Here is a 19,229-nt window from a genome sequence, read left to right as displayed (position 1 = left end):
ATAATGATTCTTACTTAGGAAATCGTTTCTAATATCTGATTGTTGAAACTTCTTGAATCTTTATTATAAATTTTTGTGATTTTAGATCTTTTTTCTAACATACCCAAACCCTTCCTGCAAATGGCCAATTTATTATAATGTCATTTAGTCATCTTAATTATATACAGGATATATCAGCATATTTCAAGTCTTATTACTAAAAATTTAGACATAAGCAAGATAAGAATTTTGCCTCCTTAGCCAGTAGAATTTATTTATAATTGTTATAAGAGGATGATTTATTTTTCCTGCAAAGACTTTTACAGATTTTGCATGAACCTAACTTATTATTGTGAGTTTATAATCACACCAATATCATAGGGAAACTCCTTTCTCTAATCATTTTAGATATTCTACACATACTTGTATTGTTTACATTGTTAATGATGTTAAGTCATTATAAAATTAATACTTTAATACTAGTTTGGTTAGCTTTCATGAGCTTCTTGATTTTGATGAGAAGTAAACCTGGAACAGACTTATCAAATACTCGTAAAAATAGTGCTACTCTCAGTACCACTACAACTGTGCTATTACTATAAGTATTTATTAGGTACATACCACATGCGAAGCACACTACAAGCGTTATGTCCTTGAATATCCACCACAAGCCTTACCTCTATTTTTACAAGGTTACACAGTTAATAAGAGGCAAGGCCAGTAATGTTCTGCCTCATGTCTTCCCCTGACTCCAGACTACACCATCTTCACTTTTAGGTTATATAGCCAGCTGCCCTAATCATCAAAAACACTCTGCAAGATAGGCATGATGCCAGTTGCAAACACGATTAAACTGATATTAAGCGATGCAACAAAGTCACGTATTTAATAACATGTTTAAAGCTAGTAGCAAACTCTGATCTGTTTAAATCTAAAACTTACTCTTTCCTCCCTGTCACACTACGTCTTTATGTATCTTGAATTATTAACTACTTCTGATGGCAGTAACTTCCCATGAGGAAAAAAAGTTCTAGACCGGCGTTGCTATTCAGCATTTTTAAAGAGAAAACTATCATTGTAAAATTGTTGACAAATTAGTACATGTGAAAGATTAAGTAAAAAGTTTCATTGCAGTCAAGGGAGGAAAAAAGGATGGAAACATATTTCCTTATGTGTAATTGCAAAGCAAAGAAAACAGTTATGAAATAAATACGTGTATATATGTAATTTTTTTATTTATTCCAAAGGGACCTATGCAAGAAAAAAGAAAAGAACATTTTTCCAAAGCTATTTTGGTGGCCATCATGTTCATTATTTAGAAGGAGATTCCAAACCCATTGTGAATGCTTGTGACTGTGATCTTTGCAGTCTCTGTAGAAGGAAACAGCCGTCATACTGTCAGGTATCCTCAAGTCATCCTGTCTACGTCACCAATTAAATAATGATCAAGGTGATTAAATGGACTAGATATCTAAACATTATGCAATATTTGCATTTTGGTATTTTACAGATACATTTAAAAAATTGTATAACTGGAAGAGATATCATTTAAATTTATGTTTTTTAAGGTTCTAGTAAAAAGACTATTTTGAAATGGAAATAGGAAAATGGGGGGTCAGACTTTGGCGATGAGTATAAGGTTAAATAATGTGACCAAGAATTACGATGTATTCCTCAAAATATAAAAAAAAACAAACTGCCCATCCATCTACAATTTTCACATTTTCCATAATATCTTTTCTACGCAATTTTTCTACCTATCCATTTTTTAATGTTTTTTAAATTTATTTTTGAGAGAGACAGAGAGAGAGAGAGAGGAAGGGGCAGAGAAAGCGAGAGAAACAGAATCCGAAGCAGGCTTCAGGCTCTGAGCTGTCAGCACAGAGCCCGATGAGGGGCTCAAAATCACAGACTGTGAGATCATGACCTGAGCTGAAGTCAGACACTTAACCAACTGAGCCACCCAGGCGCCCTTCTAGCTATCATATAGTAGTTTTCTGGTCCTAATATCAGTTGAGGTATTAAAATGTATATATATTCTTTTGCTCTATGACTATAACATCTCATTATATATTTGTTTTTATGTCAAAGTACTTAAGAGAACATACAAGATTTAAGAGTTTGCTTCAGCCAATCATGATGTAAACAGGGGATAAAACCCAAGAACTCTTAAAAAACCAGCAGAGAAAACCACAGGGTTTAGGGTAAGGAAAGGGAATAAGAACCAGAAGCAGTATGCTCACAAATCTAATCAAAGACATATGAATACACAGAACCAGGAGACTGTGAGTTTATTTAATAAATCTTACATAGTACTTTTTATGAGCCAGATGCAGTCCTCAAATCTTTTTAAATATTACCTCATTTTATCCTTACAGTAACCCTATATGGTTGGTGCTGTTATTGTCTCCATTTTACAGATTAGGAAACAGGGGACAAAAAAGTTGAAGTGACTTTCCCAAGGTCACACGGCTAGTGAGTGGCAGGATTTAGACCAAAGCAGTACCCTGTAAGTACCATACTCTTAACCACCATGCTCTGCAGCTTACTCAATAGAAGTACTAAAAGAAGGTCAAAATTAAGACACAGACTTGTGTACACAAGGTAGCATTTAATGATGAAAGAGCCTGGGCTTTTGGAGACAGATAGACCCAATTAGTCATATAGTTTTAGTCAGGTCTTAACTTTCTCAACCTCATCTTCTTCATGTTTTAAAAAATGGAGTGAGGAATACCTAATTCAGAGGATTAGCAAAAACATGTGCTGACACAGCGCTAACACATAGTAGTCACTCAATATATGCGAGCAATCATTACCTTCACTATAATTACTTTCCAGAGACTTCCAAAAATGAAAATTTGAACAGAGATCAGGCCATAGAAATAAGGTGTACAAGTTCATCAAAGCAGTAGAAGTCCTCAGCTTTCTGTCTCTTTTTATGAAAGTCTCTGACAGAATCTTCTAACAGGTCAAGCCTGAGATAGACCAGGAGGCATGCATGAAGTCAGGTGGCCATCTAAGTCATAGTAACATCACCATGTTGTTCCAAGACTCTTCTAACATCGTACATCAACTTCCTCTCCACTATGACCAGCGCCATTCCTATAGACTCCAAGTCAGAATTTAAGTGGTGATTGAATGTCTAAGGGTAATTTAGCTTATTCATTCATGAACAGATATTTATTGCTGAGGCACTAGGCACTCATGAGGATATAGCAGTGAATAAGACAAACAAAATTACTATCCTTGTGGAGTTTTTTTAGCAATGTAAAAGACAGCATGAATGGAGCAGAAAATTAGTATATGGAAGGTATTTACAGGCTTGAGCTTGGAATTTGATACTAAAGTGGTTTCTGCAAGAAATAGAAATGTAGTTTCATATCCTTGGAAACAATTAAACATCTATAGGTCATAGAATTGTGATACTTTTATTTGAATATGTTGTATAGAGTATCACTATGTTAAAAGTATATAAAATATCTATATCTCTTAAATCGGTAAAAGAGCCAATCAGTGTTCTTACTTTAGTTATTAGCATTCTGTCAGACTTGTACAGTAATGATTAGTTACCCTTTATTATACTTTTGGCATGCTTCCCATGTTTAATTTCATTGTAGGGAAGGAACACATAGTTAAGGAAATTGCAAAGAGGAGGAAAAGTTAAAATAGGGAAAATAATGACATAGATTCAAAACTGACTTGAATTTATTATTATAATAAGACTTTTGCAAGTAGAACGAAAAAGAATTATTTTTAAATTTGCATTTGAAATATTTTGTGTTTAGCCTGACAACTTTGAACTGAGAATTTTTTATTTTCTTTAGGTTAAAACTTATTTCCATAACAGCAACAGGGAAAAATAACAAACACACATTGAAACAAATACATAAAAATAAACTCTAAGTATCTGTTAAGAAAACGCTAAAATTATCCATCAAATATATTATGAGTATCTTAAAAAATATATAGCCCTAAACAATTTTCCTGCAAGGTTGTTATATTACTGATATTGTCTCATTCTAGAATATAATTTTAGCACCTCCTCAAAGACATTGTATTAAAAAATGTATGTGAAAATGGCCAAGTTAAATAAGACTTTGTTACATGCTAAACTGTGGTGTAAAGTGTCATTAGAAAGAACAGGACTACGGACGGCTCCCCCATATTCGAGCATTACCCAGTTCCCAGATCCCTGCTGTGTAGTTGTTCCACTCGCCAAGAAGCCTGTTAAAGAGCCCCCAAGAGCATGTGTACAGCCCTCCATGTTAATAGTTAATTGGTGAGGATGGCAAGATGAGAGGACAGCCGAACATGTGGTCTCTCAGACTCAAGCCGTAGACAGACCTTTAGTTATAATAACAGCAGCTGCTCACGTTCTCACAACTCAACTGTTCAAAACTGTTGTCGAATGAAGGTTGCTGTGGATTGGAAAAAAAAACGGGGGGGGGGGGAAGGTCACATCTAAGAAAAATAACTAAAACCCTACCTTGAAACTCTTACTATTTATTATTTAAGTATGAGAATATTACTTGAACTTTTTAAAACTTAAGTACAAATTTCTATATTCAAAGCTGTTCTATTTCAGACACATATAACACTGCTGCTTTTTTCCTATTTACTGTTAGAAACAGAAATGCTGGTGCAATGCTCGAAACTTTTTAATGAGATTTTTTGCAAAGTGACACCTTTGAAGCAGTTACAGTAGGATGCTGTTCGATTTCCCCATCTAGCAAGATATGAAACTATTAATTTTTTGGGTTTTATAAATGGGAACTGGCTTCCTATAGTGAAATTTGTCATCCACCTCCACATTATAGAACATTTTGTGCCTTTTAAGTTAATTTTATTGTCAATTCCCAGTGACAGTTGTGTACTTGAGGAAAATGATGACCAATAACATTTATGCTTTTTGAAATTAAAAATTTAGTTTTATGCCTCGTTATGATTTCCTTGGTAAGGTGAAAGGAAAGTAGGTTTCCCTTAGCTTCTGCATTTTGTTTACATGATCTATGACAGGTTGTTGGTGACTTGTTTTTAGTGATCAAAAGCATTTTTACTGGAAACCATCAGGAAGTAAGTATGGAAGATCTTAGAATTGTGATTCAAATGGGAGGTGCAAATATTTTTCTGTGGCTTTCTCACAACTTTCCTTTCAGGAGGAAAATGTACTTTTTATTATTGCTAACTTACTCAAACTGTTGTAATCTACTTTTTAAAGGAATTTTTAAACATAAACAACAGCCTAATAAATTACTCCTTAACTATCATAATGAAGGGGTGAAAACTTCTTTGACATTACAGTAAAATATTAAATAACATATTCTCATTCTAGAATACTTCTCAATATCACCAGCATTTAATGTGTTTGCTTATCAAACATTAGTTTATAAACTATTCAAACTTTCTTTTATTCAGAACAGATTTCAGATTTGAAAGTGTCCCAGAACATATTTTGATTGGTCATTATCGTCATTTGCTCCATTAATAGCCTTACTCAGTTTTTATCCTATAGTCAATGTTTTCCAACAATTTGATCTGTGGACTTCCCTCCACACCCCCGCCCCACCTATCTGTTTGGAGAATACCATCACCAGTATGTTAGTTTATGCCAAGGAAAATTTATTTTCTACAGAAAAGCAGGAAGAAAGTGCTTTGTTTTTTAGAACATCTCTTGAAAATTGAGGAAGCTTTTATTTAGTGTGTTATTTTAATTGATATGTCTTCCAATTAATATTTTACAGCATTAATATAATAAAGTTTTGAAATGAGTGAATGTTTCAAAGTAGAGAAATTCAGAACAAGCCTTTTCACATCCATAAACTTTTGTGTTCATGCTGAGTATCTTAGCAGCTAAACTCTAAGTCAAGTAATGGACTGCTTAGAACTAACCACTAATATGGGATTATGAAATGTGGACTCCAGTGGCCTTGTGAATTTCTCTCAGTGTGAAATCTTTTATTCTTAAAACAAGAACTAAAAATAATTGCATGGTAAAGGAACAACAGACTTTTATGAGTTTACAACTATAAAATTTTGGAAAATATTTTTAATGTAATTGTTGATAAGAGCATCATTATAGGAAAGCATAACATCATCTCTGTCCCATAACTTAATCTATTTTAAGTGCTCTTTTTAAATGTACTTTATTAAGGAGAAAATTTAAGGATGAAAATTAGAGATTAGATTTAATCTCTTGATCATAACTATCAATTACTAAAGGATAAAGTCAGATATTCTGGCTGTCAATTTTTCATGAGTTCTTTTTATTTTTCTAGATCTTCTCAACTACTCTAAGGTAGATTGTAAGAAATTAACATTTTTAAAAGTATAAAAAGAAGCAATCTTAAAAAGTCAACTGAATCATACTAAACCTATTTTAATGTTATGCCGTGTATGTTAAATTGTAGTTTTTGAAAATTTAGTAACTTCATATGAGTCTGGTGTACTGGAAACAGAGTCTTTTATTCTTTATAATAACAAATAATAGAGAAATAGGTGTTTCAACTTTGCTACCATACGCTGCTTATAAAAATCTATAAATTCTTATAGCTCCAGTTTTTTTTTCTTCTGTTTTATACTGCACATGCTGGTATCTGATTAATTTTTTAAATCAAATCTTAGCATGTATGCATTATACATATGTATTGAATTTACTTTCTTGGTCAAGGATGTTTGAAGCTTTTTACACAAATAAACTCCAAATTATCTGTAAGTTTCTGTCTATATAGAACATTAATAGCAAAATATATACTATTTTATCTTCATGTAAATATGCATATTAAATAAAAGCAGGATATTTTAAATGGTCAATAAGATAAATGTGCATCTTTAACGGAAAAAAAATGCCACTTTAGAAACCTTTTGTTATACTTAACCTAACCAAAGCATATTCAGCAAGCCATAAAAAGAAAAATAATTTTAATATAAAATGGTTTTTTTGTTCCAAAATAACTTTGTGATGTTACAGTTCATACGGTGATTCATACTGTACTTCCTTGTGGTGATGGTGGTTGTTAAAGTACTATTTAGAGCCAAAATTTTTAAATATATCAATGATAGAAATAGTGAAACGTCTCATCACAGTATGGAGATTGAGTCATCTGTTTGGGCATATGGAATCTTTGGCTGTGGACTGCAGTCTTTATAATGCCCAGTGTCCAGGCATGGACACAACTGTTCTGGGAACAGAAGCAGAGAGGGACCTCTGTGTTCAGTCCACTTGAACGTGATAGAAGAAAAAAGGGGAAAGGATCTTTAACGTTAATTATCTTTATTATAAACTATCTTTGAACTTGATCACTTTTTATGTACAGAAAAAAAGTACAACTGTATGTAATTTGCATTTATTTTGCAAATAAAATTAGTAAGTTTTTAATCTTTGGTGTTACAAGCTCTCTGAAAAATACCTGTGAGAAAATGTAAGTTTTGAATTATTCCTATTTGTATACTTTGATGCATTTCCCTTAAAGAAAGATTACTGTCTTCAAAAAAAGATGATACTTATTTCTTAATATTGAGATGAAATATGCTTGTAACTAATTATAATTTAAAGCTCTTTAAATATCAGGTCATATATTATATCCTAGTATTATGTTTTAGCCCTTTGCTATTAATTACATTATTATTACTATATAAAGTATTTCTGCTTCTTTAATAATGTTTTCGCACCCTATGTAGTTAATCTTTAATGTTGAGGAGGACAAGGGGAGAGATTAAATTAGCCTTGTAACCTCTTTCTCTTCCAGGCTGATGATGGAAAATAAAAGCTCTTAGCCACAAAATGTAACACTTAGAATTAATATTTAATTAGACTAGCAAATTGTACACTGTGGCTGAAAGCTTCCAAAGAGTTGTTAGTGCCACAATTGACCTACAGGTTTAATAATAACTCACTTCTAGAAGCAAGTGCCAGTTCAGCATAGTAGAGCCACTGTAAGAAAGTCCTGAGAGATTAAAATCAGCAAACCAAATGGCAGGCAGGGATTCCTGGGATGGAGCCTTCTGGAAAGCTGGGAGCTGGAATAGCTTTTAAGCCAGGATTCAGATGAGAACAGTGGGTGAAAAAGCTGATCCCTCCTGTTCTGGGAGCTTCTGGTTGTAGGCCAAAATCTTAGAACAGATTTTTACTAAATGTTTTTGCTGCAGCTATTAACTTACATTGAAAATCAAATATTGAATAATTTTTCTGTAAAATTTAACAAATTTTTTGTGTAAACATTAGTTCTTAATTTCTTACATATTAGTACATAATATCTGTAAACTCAGATCATTAGATTATCAGATAGGTTTGGCGCTGTACATCTATGCTCTTTTGCTGTGACATGCTGTTTCCTTGTTCCCTGTATAGTTGATTTATATGGTTCATTTCTATATTATTTCATTACGGGGCATTATGCAGAGCCTGAGAAAGAGATTGTGAAGTCTGTACCCAAGAAATGTTTTTCTTCAAGAAGGTACATATCTCAACAAATATAAATTAAAGGCATTCTTAATTTTTAAAGGCCTTATATTATAAAAGCAATGCTACATTTGCTTATGCTTATGATGCAATTAAATTACAAGACAAATAATTGGACCTCCTGGTGAAACATTGGATCCTTATATCTCTGAGAAATTAATCTGGCGAAAAATAGGAGACCATGAATTTGAAAATGTGCAAATACAGAACAGCTAACTTAAGAAAGAACATCTTACATAATTTATTGGTTTTATCTTCAATAATTAAAGAAAAGCTAAGTCATTAGTTAAAAATTCGAGCAGATGAGAACCTTGCCAGCAGAGGGAGTAGTCCTGTCTGCCGTCAGGTTCCCATCATTTTCCCACCTGCCTCAGCTTTTTTCCCAGCCAGTCTCCCATCTGGACCTGGCTCTGTCAGCCTGTTCCTGATGACAGGCTATAATTTTATACTCAATATGGGATTATTCTAAGCTGATTTTAAACTTTAGTATCTTTAACCTACCACGGCATCACAAACATCAGCTGGATGCTCCGTTTGATATTTGGATATTAGCAATTGTTTTTCCAGGCAAGCTATGAGCTTTTGGACATCTGTGAATTATCTGAAGGGTTTCAAGTATAAAGTAGTAAGCAACAAATTTCTGATTTGGGAAGCAGCCCATTAAACATTTTTAAACAACAAATAAAAATTTCTATGTGAATGATTTCCATAATATGAAACTAGATGGTATATAGTTTATGAAAAACTACCTACAATTAATTTGGAATATTATACTATTATTCAATTTGGCCTATTCATTATAATATTTTGTTTACCTTATTTATAAGTTTTCAGAATTTGTAAGATTTTTTTGATGTTTTTATACAATAACCTATTGGAAAAGAAAACTGATGTAAATAAATGTTCTGCAAAGCATGTACTATTTGAAGCCAGTGTAAATGTAAATAATATTTCTGAAAATAACATCATGTGTTCTTAAAAAATATTTTCATGCCAAAACTTAGAATACTAAGTTCAATCAGATGGGAATCCCAAAAAGATGTGGCTCCATTGCTTAATGCTAGTAAAAGTGACAACTTAGCAATTTTTTTGCCTTTCAGGTTAAGTATATTTACCATTAGCTCCTTTGTGGATATGTTTTTAAAGCATTAGAAAAAGGAACCAAAATATGTTTGCTTTATGATTTCACATATCAGTATATGATGCTACCAAGAGTGTTATAGCTAGAATTTTTTTTTAATTTACCAAAGTTCCACTATATTTTAAAATTCACTGTGTGACTTTGAATAAATTTAAGTATTAAATCTGGGAAGAATTAATCTAATGCCTTCATTAAGGTATTATTACAATTATAAATATTTATTAGTATAATTATATTTGGTAAAATCATATTATTTCTTAAACTCAAAAAAAAATATGAACACAATTATTTTTCCCAGTATAAAATATTTTTAATAAAAACAAAATTTTAATCTACAGAAGTAAGTGACAACTCTGGGGAAGATAGGGGGAGGTTTGTAAAGTTACAATAAAAACAATTTTATTATTTCATAATCTCAATTTCTATAGAAGGTAAAACTAAATAAGCATAGGAAAACAAATACCTCATTAAACATCTATAGATTTATCCTTTTGTCCAAATTTATTTTTTTATTATATCACAAAGAAATGTCATAAATGCTAGTGTGGTTGTGTTTCTATGCATATCATTTTTCAGGAAAATGTTATTATAACTTGAGTTGTTGAGTAGTATACTTGATTTTCTTGAGATTCTCCTCCCTCCCCCCACAACACACACACACACACACACACACACACACACACATTATGTCACATAATACATTGAATCATAAAGTAACTTAAATATTTCTTTAACTTTTCAGTATTAACTTAATAGTTCTTTTGCACTATTGTAATCCCAAATCTGACATGTGTGCCATACTCAAATGGGGGCCCTACCCTTATATTGTGTATTTGCTGTCTCTCTTATTTGAGTAGCTCAAGAACTTATTCTTACTTGAGGCATTGCATAAATGGTTAATGTCAACTGGTTTATGCTTTTCAAGCTTCTTAATAATTAAGTGATTGGTTAATTACATTTTAATTCTCTTGTTCAAAATCTTTCCTGGGAGTATATTTTGTGTTAGTCCAAACTATCTTTTATGTTGTTGAGATAATTAGGTCAAAGAAAGTAGGAAAACATTCAGGGTTTGAGGTATTCTGATTGTTACTTTGTTACTCTAAGTAGGTATCTCAACTATTTTTATTAGAAAATGGAGGGAGCTTTATATGGCAGTAGTTGAATTTTTATCTCTTAAAGTTCATAGTTTTGGCTTAATGAGCTCTGAATTGGAAAGGAGCATTAATTTAATCTTCCTTTATTTAAAATCCATTTAATGGATTTGGCATATCCTAATAAAGAGGTTACCGTTCTATAAAAGAAAACAGGAAACATCCTATGAAACCAAGCAAGAAACAATCAAAGGAAAAACTCTGAAATTTTTTGTGAAATTAAAATTGGAGTAAAAAGGTAGTTGACTGGACAATCTGATTTGCCTTTTTTTAATTTGCAACACCACTTGACATAATTTAAATTTAAATAATTAATTAAGAAATTCCACTGCAACAGAAAGTTTTAAGACCTTTTATGTAACTTAATACAATGCTATTTGAGACTGCCAGCAAACTCTTAAAACTCCTGGACACTGGCTCTCTGCTCTTCTGGCTTCCCTCCTAGTCATGTCTTGGCTACTGTCCAGAGCTGACAACTTTCACCCAAGAGTGAAGGGAGATTTGTCTAGTATAAGGAGGATTTTTGAGCCATCCTAGATTTTCACATCCAGATGGGCAAGGAGGAGGGCTGGCAGTATCATTGTACATACTTGGGTGATGTCATTGTGCCATGCATGAATATAACCATTAATTTACTCCTACTGGTAAGTCCTGAATGTCCTTAGTCAAATGTTCCTTATTAGAAAGTGTAATGTAACAACTTCAAAGTCAACACAAAAATTACTCAAAGTTTATGTCTAAGTAATGGATGCACAAACACCTTGACTTCTCCATTTCCAACTACGTATACTGCAGACCAAAGAGATTTCACATCTTGGCTAATAACATAAAAACACTTAGAATCTGTTAGGATGAGAATGTGAAAGTTCCAGTTTCAAGACCTCTGCTCAGATTATTATGCTAAAGCTTCCCAAACACCGTGAGTTATATTATAACAATTTATTGTCCATAGTGTATTCTTCCTAAAGTGAATTGTTATTATTATGCTTTTGAGGTTATTTAAAGCTGTTAATTTTAGATTCTTTTTAAGTAAATTTCACCTACCCTTATCTAAAAGACCACTTAGTATTAACACTATGATTTGAAAGGTTTTAAGGTATGATCATACCATATCTTACATATTGATACCATACTCCCTATGAATATACCATACTCCCTATGAATCTCAGAGGTACCAAAGTAACCTGTAACACTAATTTAACTTTCAAAAAAATATGTACATTTACATGCCCAAATATCTTTTATGCTTTGTTCATAACTGGAAGACTGAATGAGTTTGCAGTTAAGATAAAGATTATCTCAGTCAGGAATTTAGATGTTATTATAATTTCCAGTACTTCGTATTCTACATTTTTTCAATATCTGTACAACTTTCACCATCCAGTTTACCACATTACATAAACTATTTTCCAAAACTGCTGTGCAGAAAGCAGTAAGGTCACTGTTAAATATAACTTATTTTGTGGTAATGATTAAAACTTTTTTCTTGCTATAATACTTTATGAAAGCTTTTATAATAGGATTTAGTTTGTAGTTAATAACTGTAGTATAAACCTACAGAACTTAGAAACCCAATAAATGAAATATATGCATGAGTTTCTGAGATTTCTAAATCCAGGCTGTAAACATCTTTTATTTTGGAATTCATTAGTTTTCCTCTACAAAGTGGATAGTTGGGGTTTTTTTTATCTCCCCTAAATTACCTTAAAAAGATCTATAATGTTAACAAATATTATGGGGTGTTAAGTGGTTTATTAGTAAATTTTAGGGTTAAATTGAAGAAAGTATCCCTCTTTGAAATAAATATCATGTTGTCCATTTAAATATACCTGACCTTGCTTATAGAATGCTAGAACACTAATTCCATCCTTAAACCTTACAATTTCTATTATTAAAATAATTGAGAAATCTCTAGTTTATATCACTACAATTCCAAATAGATGAGTTCTAACAAAAACTGATTTTTATCATTTAGATTCAGATATTTAGATACAAAGGCTTAGACTTGTATTTATAGATAAAAGGAAATCTGACCTTTTGATTAAGAAATATTGTCAGTAGCCTTTATAAGTGCTTGTTCATCTGAGGGTCCATGACAGGAGTACTCTTCCCAGTTGAGTTTATCCTAAAAATGAAATGATAAGAGCCTGCTGGTTGTTATCTAAGATTCTTCTTAATGGGAAAACCACATGGTTATTCTTCATCTCCCACTTGTTCTCACCCTCTACAACCAACCCAGCCACACCCCACCCCCACCCCAACATTGTTCAGTACTCAGCACAATGAATCATTTTCAAGTTGACTCATTGTGAACTGTCTCCCAGCTGTTGGAATGTCTGGCAGACATTTTTGTTTGGGTGAAGAATAACTGGCTGAAACCCAACCTGGATGAGTTTGATATAATAGTCTTTGGCTAAAGAAATATTGAGAGGAACTTGTTTATGGCCTCTGAAGCCCCTGTTATTCCTGGAGTAGGACCATTCCCTGTGGCATAGAACTGAAAGTAAGGAATCAATCTGGATTATTTTCTCACCATTGAATGAAAAATTGCCTTGGAAAAAAAACGGGCATTTTCAAATTATGTTTTTCTGTACTCGGTACCCACGTGATTGAGAGTATTAAAGCCAATTAAGGATAATTATTTTTACTGGTTCCTTTTAGGAGCACTGATTCAAAGGCTAAAACATTCTGTATACAACACACATTTCTACTTACAGAGGAGTTTCAAAGACTGCCCTAGGTATGAGTTAAACAGGCATTTCAGCATAATGTTTAGTGACAGAAGCTACTATGTATTTCTGATAGAGTCAGGTAACATTAACGAGCTTTCTTTTATTTTTCATTCTGCAGTCTTTACAAGGGAACCTAAGAAACCGAGGAATACCAGTAAGCTCAGTAGTCAATCATGTTTTCAGAAAGTGAACATACTTGATTATGTTTGGACTTTCCTCTAACGGGACATAATGTTGGACTGAAATTTTCCTGTTTTATATTTCCCATCCTTTTCTAAAGATTATTTTTAAACAGGTAGACATTACCATTGTATAAAATGGGAGTTTCAAAATTATAAAATTTTACAAACAACAATTTTTCAACTTATCTAGAGCTTCAGAGCAAAAGTTTTTTTCTAAGATATTATCGAATTAGACCTACCACTATGTCACAGGCTAAAAGGAATACTGAATTTCTGTTAAATAAAATAATTCAAGAGAACCTATAGGGTATTTGATAATTATATTTTTAATTATTTTTTATAGCCATGAAATTCTGGGTGTTTTAGAATGTTTGCTACTTAAAATGTGACTTCTTTTTTACAATATATTATTTAGCAATATTTTTGGTTCATGTCTGGTTGTGTTGGGAAGGAAAAGGTAGGCTACTAGTCTAGTGCTAGTCATCTACCGCCTTTTCTTTGCCTTTATTGTTATCCCAGAGCCAAATAGCAGCATCTGGAAGTAGAGAATAGAAGACTCCAGAGGTGGCCATGTTGCAACCTCTTAGCTAGACCCTTCCGTGTTTCTAAAATGCTACAGAGGACCTCAGCTGTGACAGAGCTGGAACGTGGTCCCACTTGACAGATGATAATGGGACCTTGCCTTACACATTATACCATAATATCTACTGCTTCTGAATCCTGATGTCTATGAGATTTAACAATGGGCAATGGGTAAAGTAATTTGAAATGTAATAGTGTATAAGGATAAAGGTAGGCTTGCCCCTTAAGACAGAAGAAAAATAATTTATATTCTCTACCAAAACTAAGATATGTCTCCTCAGCTCTTCCAAATAGAAAAGCATACCAACATAGGCTGGAATTTTCAATTAAGTGCATACTTTCATCCATTTTCAGCATGTGGTAGCCTTAACTTTTAAGTTATTTCTCTGCATTGATATTTATTTCCTCTATAATTTGTCATTGAGATGGCATAATGGCACTGAATAGATATTATATTTTTAAACATGAGTGTTTTGTTTTCTTGTTTTGCAGAATAAAGCAATTATTTCCCGTGTTACAAACTTGTCAGATACAGTAGTTGGTCTGGAATCATTTATTGGTTCTGAGAGAGAAACCAACCCATTATATAAGGATTATCATGGTAAGCATTGCCTTTATAATGAGAAGAGAATATCCTGATTGCCTCTAGGGTACCTGAAAGCATTGTATCCAGTCATAATATCTACTGTCAAGTAGCATGAATTTTGTTTTATAATATATCTATTAAATGTTTTCCTGGGGTGCCTGGGTGGCTCAGTCAGTTGGGCGTCCGACTTCGGCTCAGGTCGTGATCTCACAGTCCGTGAGTTTGAGACCCGCGTTGGGCTCTGTGCTGATAGCTCAGAGTCTGGAGCCTGTTTCAGATTGTGTCTCCCTCTCTCTCTGACCCTCCCCTGTTCATGCTCTGTCTCTCTCTGTCTCAAAAATAAATAAACGTTAAAAAAAATAAAAAATAAATAAATGTTTTCCATTCGTGACCATTCTTTCATGGCAGCTTGTCACCAAACTACATTAAGACTACAGACTATGGGGGCACCTGTGTGACTCAGTTAAGCGTCTGACTTTGGCTCTGGTCATGATTTCATGGTTCATGATTTCAAGCCTTACATCGGGCTCGCTGCTGTCAGCATGGAGCCTGCTTCAGATCCTCTGTTCCCCTCTCTCTCTGCCCTTCCCCCACTTGCATTCTCCTTCTGTCTCTCTCAAAATAAACTTAAAAAAAAAAAAAAAAAGACTACAGACTATGGTAACTATTTGAAAGGAGTCAAACCCAAATACTTAGGCATGGCTCAGTTAGATATAAATGTTGTTGTCCCAGTGGCTTAAACTTGTCATGAAATCAGTTGTACTTATTAGCCATGTTTGAAATAAATATCATATTAATTCTAATAATAACAGCTTATATAGTGGTTTATGCTTTATAAAGCCTAGCTATATGATAAATAAAATTCATACTGTATTATACTCTATTGTTTTTTTTTCTTTTCTTTTTTTAATGTTTATTTATTTTTGAAAGAGAGAGAGAAAGAGTGCATGAGCAGAGAGGGGCAGAGAGAGAATCCCATGCAGCCTCTGCACTGTTAGCCACCCAGGCACCCCATACTGCATTATATTTTTAAAGTCCTAATCACACTTTCAGAAAGTGAACGTCTTTGATTACATTTGGACTTTGCTCATTTTGTTGAGTTAGGAGCAAATTTTATAATATTGCCATGCCCTAGTATAAACACAGGTCAATTAATCAGATTTTTACTTATTTTTTTTGAAGTTTCTTTTTCTTTTTTTTTTTTTTTTAAGAGAGAGAGCATATGTGCACGTGAGCTGGGGAAGAGCAGAGGGAGAGGGAGAGAGAATCCCAAGCAGTCTCTGTGCCCAGCACAGAGCCCAATGTGGGGTTCAGTCTCACAACCATGAGATCATGACCTGAACTGAAATCAAGAGTCAGATGCTCAATCAACAGAGCCACCTAGGTGCCCCTTATTTGAAGTTTTTAGTAGCATTTTGGTCATTTGATTAATTTGAAGATTTTTTAAATAAAGGTTCTTAAACAGAGCCGTTGAGATAGGAAAAGTTTAATAGTTTTGCATATCTTAGCTCTAAATTAAATATGGAGTATGGTGCATGATGGATTTTTACCTATTTGTGCTGAACACATACTAATTTTTGCTGTTACTATTGTGGACCTACAGTACTTTCATGGAAACCTTTAAAGACTGAATAGCTTATTTGAAGCCACAAGAAAATTGTATAAGATTGTGATTGCAGGACTATGGCAATTCCTAGAGTCGACAAAAAAAAAAGATTATAAGATAATTTATATGATAACTGTCAGTGCTTTGAAGAAGCAACATACAATCTTTAAAAAAAAAACCAATAAAATAGCACAATCTAACAATCAAGTATTATTTAAAGACTAGAAAATATAAGCTATGAACAAAAGCTACACAAAATGATTTGCCTCGTGATTATTAACTTACATAACTTCAAGTATGCTATATGCCCAGATTAACCCTATATATAATTAATATACTATTGTCACTATTATAGGAAGAAGACTAATAAGTTTAAACTATTTCTTTTTTTTGTTATTGAACTCCAGTTGACATACAACATTGTATTAGTTTGAGGTGTACAAAATAATGATGTGATAGATGTAGGTATTGTGAAATGATTGCCACAGTTATGTTTAATTAACATACATCACCTCACATAGTTTACAGTATTTTTTTCCTAGTGATGAGAACTTTTAAGATCTATTGTCTTAGCTACTTTCAAATGTACAATACAGTATCATTAAGCATAGCCACCATGCTACACATTACATCCCTAAGACTTATTTGTCTTATCATTGAATAAACTATTTTTCATTTTTTATTATGCCTATTTTCTTTTAAGACAACCTAAGTTAATTATTACCTTAATAAATTACATCTTAGTATCATTTGTAAGTATTATGACCCAATAAATTTAGTAAAATTATATTTTATATTCCAAGTCAATCATTTTGATTAAAACATTTTGAGAGTGAAAGGCTGTGATTTTTTTTGTGTGTGCTGAAATCTCTGAATTAATAAATGATTAACAGCAGATTCACGAGTGGTTTTGACAAGTAGCGTTTCTGTTAATATGAAGGACCTGATAAACTATATTTATTCATTGTGGGAGGCCTCCTGATTTAACAACTAAACAAGTACATACCAAGTTAAAATAAGGAATGTGCTAGTGAAAGTCTGGTGTGCTTATTTCTAAAGTATTTTACTAAATAGCTCTGAGATCTTTTTAATTTGTATCTAAAAGCTGTCTTCTTAACACTTGTAGCATTTTTTTAAGTTTAATGAATTAAATCAGATAGTTCAGTGAATTATTTTTGAAGGGACCATTTAGAAAGTTAGGCATCTGGAGGTTTAACCCTTTTAAGCTAAAACAAATATATACATTACTAAGCATTCAAACACACAAAAAAACTGTGCACTAGGGAAACGGTTCTTTAAATAAGATGTGTCTAATTTGCTCAGATTTGGGTTTGCCTTCTTCTCCCATGTTTAGGGATCAATATCTTTGGGATGATGATTTTAAATATAGGCTGAATCAGGCAGAGAGATGCACTGAAGAATCTTGCATGTCTTCATCTGTGGCAAATGACCCCGAGTTTAGTCAGAAACTGCATTAAGCTGCACAAAAGCCATCCAGTGCCCTTGTCAGAAAAAATTAGCAAGTGTTTCTACTGACAAGAGGCCAAAGCTCACGGTTTACCTAGCACTGTTACAAAGCTTATAACAGCTACATAAAGGTCTAACATGCCACAGAAATGAGTGTCTTGGGATGGCATAGGGGTTAATGTTTGATCCTAGAGTGAGCTCTGAAATGTAGTTTTCTTCAATGGTTTGCTCAAGTCATTAATAAGGTACAAAATGAAATACTTTTCACTAGTGCTTCACTGGTTATCAGTAACCCATAAGCCTTGTTTTGCTGGCTGCTTACTGGTGCATTTAATAAAATAAAGATCACTCAGTGGTGCCGTGGGCAGCATGCAAGGTGATAGCCATATTTGCTTACTGTAAATACAAGAGAAAATCACACACAAACCGGCTGTAGTTTTGACAAGTATTAAGATCCCTCTTTACATCTGTACTTCTGTACCAAAGTGCAATTAGTTTTCCTCGCACAAGGATTTCTGTTTATCTTATTCTGCTTGATTACTTGAGTATAATCACACCATTTGCTTCATTGCTCCTGGTAGTAAGCTCCAGTTTTAAAAGGGGAGGATGCTTGTGTGTAAATTTACAGGATTCTGCTGTAAGACTCTTTGATTTATGTATCTAAGACAGTGTTTTTAAATTTTTGTTCTTTTAATTTTCTTTTCACAAGGTTTGATTCATATTCGGCAAATTCCTCGGCTTAATAACTTGATTTATGATGTATCCGATGTCAAAGACTTAGCTTTTAAATTAAAAAGGAAGCTATTCACCATTGAGGTAAGAGAGAATTTTTATATTTTAGTTCATGGTCTTGAGGTTAAATAGTCTATGCGTGTGTGTGTATATATATATATATGTCTGTGTGTACACATATATACATACACACATATATATGTATGTGTCTGTGTGTGTATATGTATGTATGTATGTATATATTTTTTACTTTAATGAAATTCTTAGAAAGTGTTTCCTGCTAATATTTTTATGTTCTTTTGGTGTAACAAAAAAATGTTAGACTATCTTATTTTTCCTCTTTTAATGGCATATCACTAGAGTATAGCAAAAATGACTTTGTTTTCAATATTGTTTGAAGTAAGCTCCAAACTTCTATGATAAGTATGGCATGTGTATTTCCAAGGCTTTCAAAACATATTTAATTAAATGTTAATGAGCTGTGCTTATTTGTGTGTGGAATGTGAATGCTACCCACAGTTGTGTATGACTAAGAAAAGAGGATTCTTACCTGTATTCTAAAAGCAGTTTTCTTTACTATTAATGAAATCACCTTTCCACTTTCCATGCTGAA

At 32.9% G+C, this 19,229-nt stretch overlaps 1 protein-coding gene across 4 annotated transcripts in view; it reads left to right on the top strand.

Annotated features, from left to right (window-relative positions):
- ELP4 (elongator acetyltransferase complex subunit 4) overlaps positions 1-19,229 on the top strand; it is a 246,695-nt gene that overhangs the window by 101,751 nt on the left and 125,715 nt on the right. For all 4 annotated transcript variants that reach the window (XM_040495538.1, XM_040495535.1, XM_040495536.1 and 1 more), the window contains 2 exons: positions 14,718-14,826; positions 18,594-18,700. In XM_040495538.1, the coding sequence (XP_040351472.1) occupies positions 14,718-14,826; positions 18,594-18,700 (216 nt within the window). The remainder of the gene's footprint in view (positions 1-14,717; positions 14,827-18,593; positions 18,701-19,229) is intronic.

This window comes from Herpailurus yagouaroundi, unplaced genomic scaffold (assembly GCF_014898765.1).
Source record: "Herpailurus yagouaroundi ecotype Mexico unplaced genomic scaffold, PumYag 187, whole genome shotgun sequence".
NCBI classification, from domain to species: Eukaryota; Metazoa; Chordata; class Mammalia; order Carnivora; family Felidae; genus Herpailurus; species Herpailurus yagouaroundi.
The sequence above is the reverse complement of the archived record's forward strand: the minus strand, read 5'-3'. Positions and strand labels throughout refer to the sequence as shown.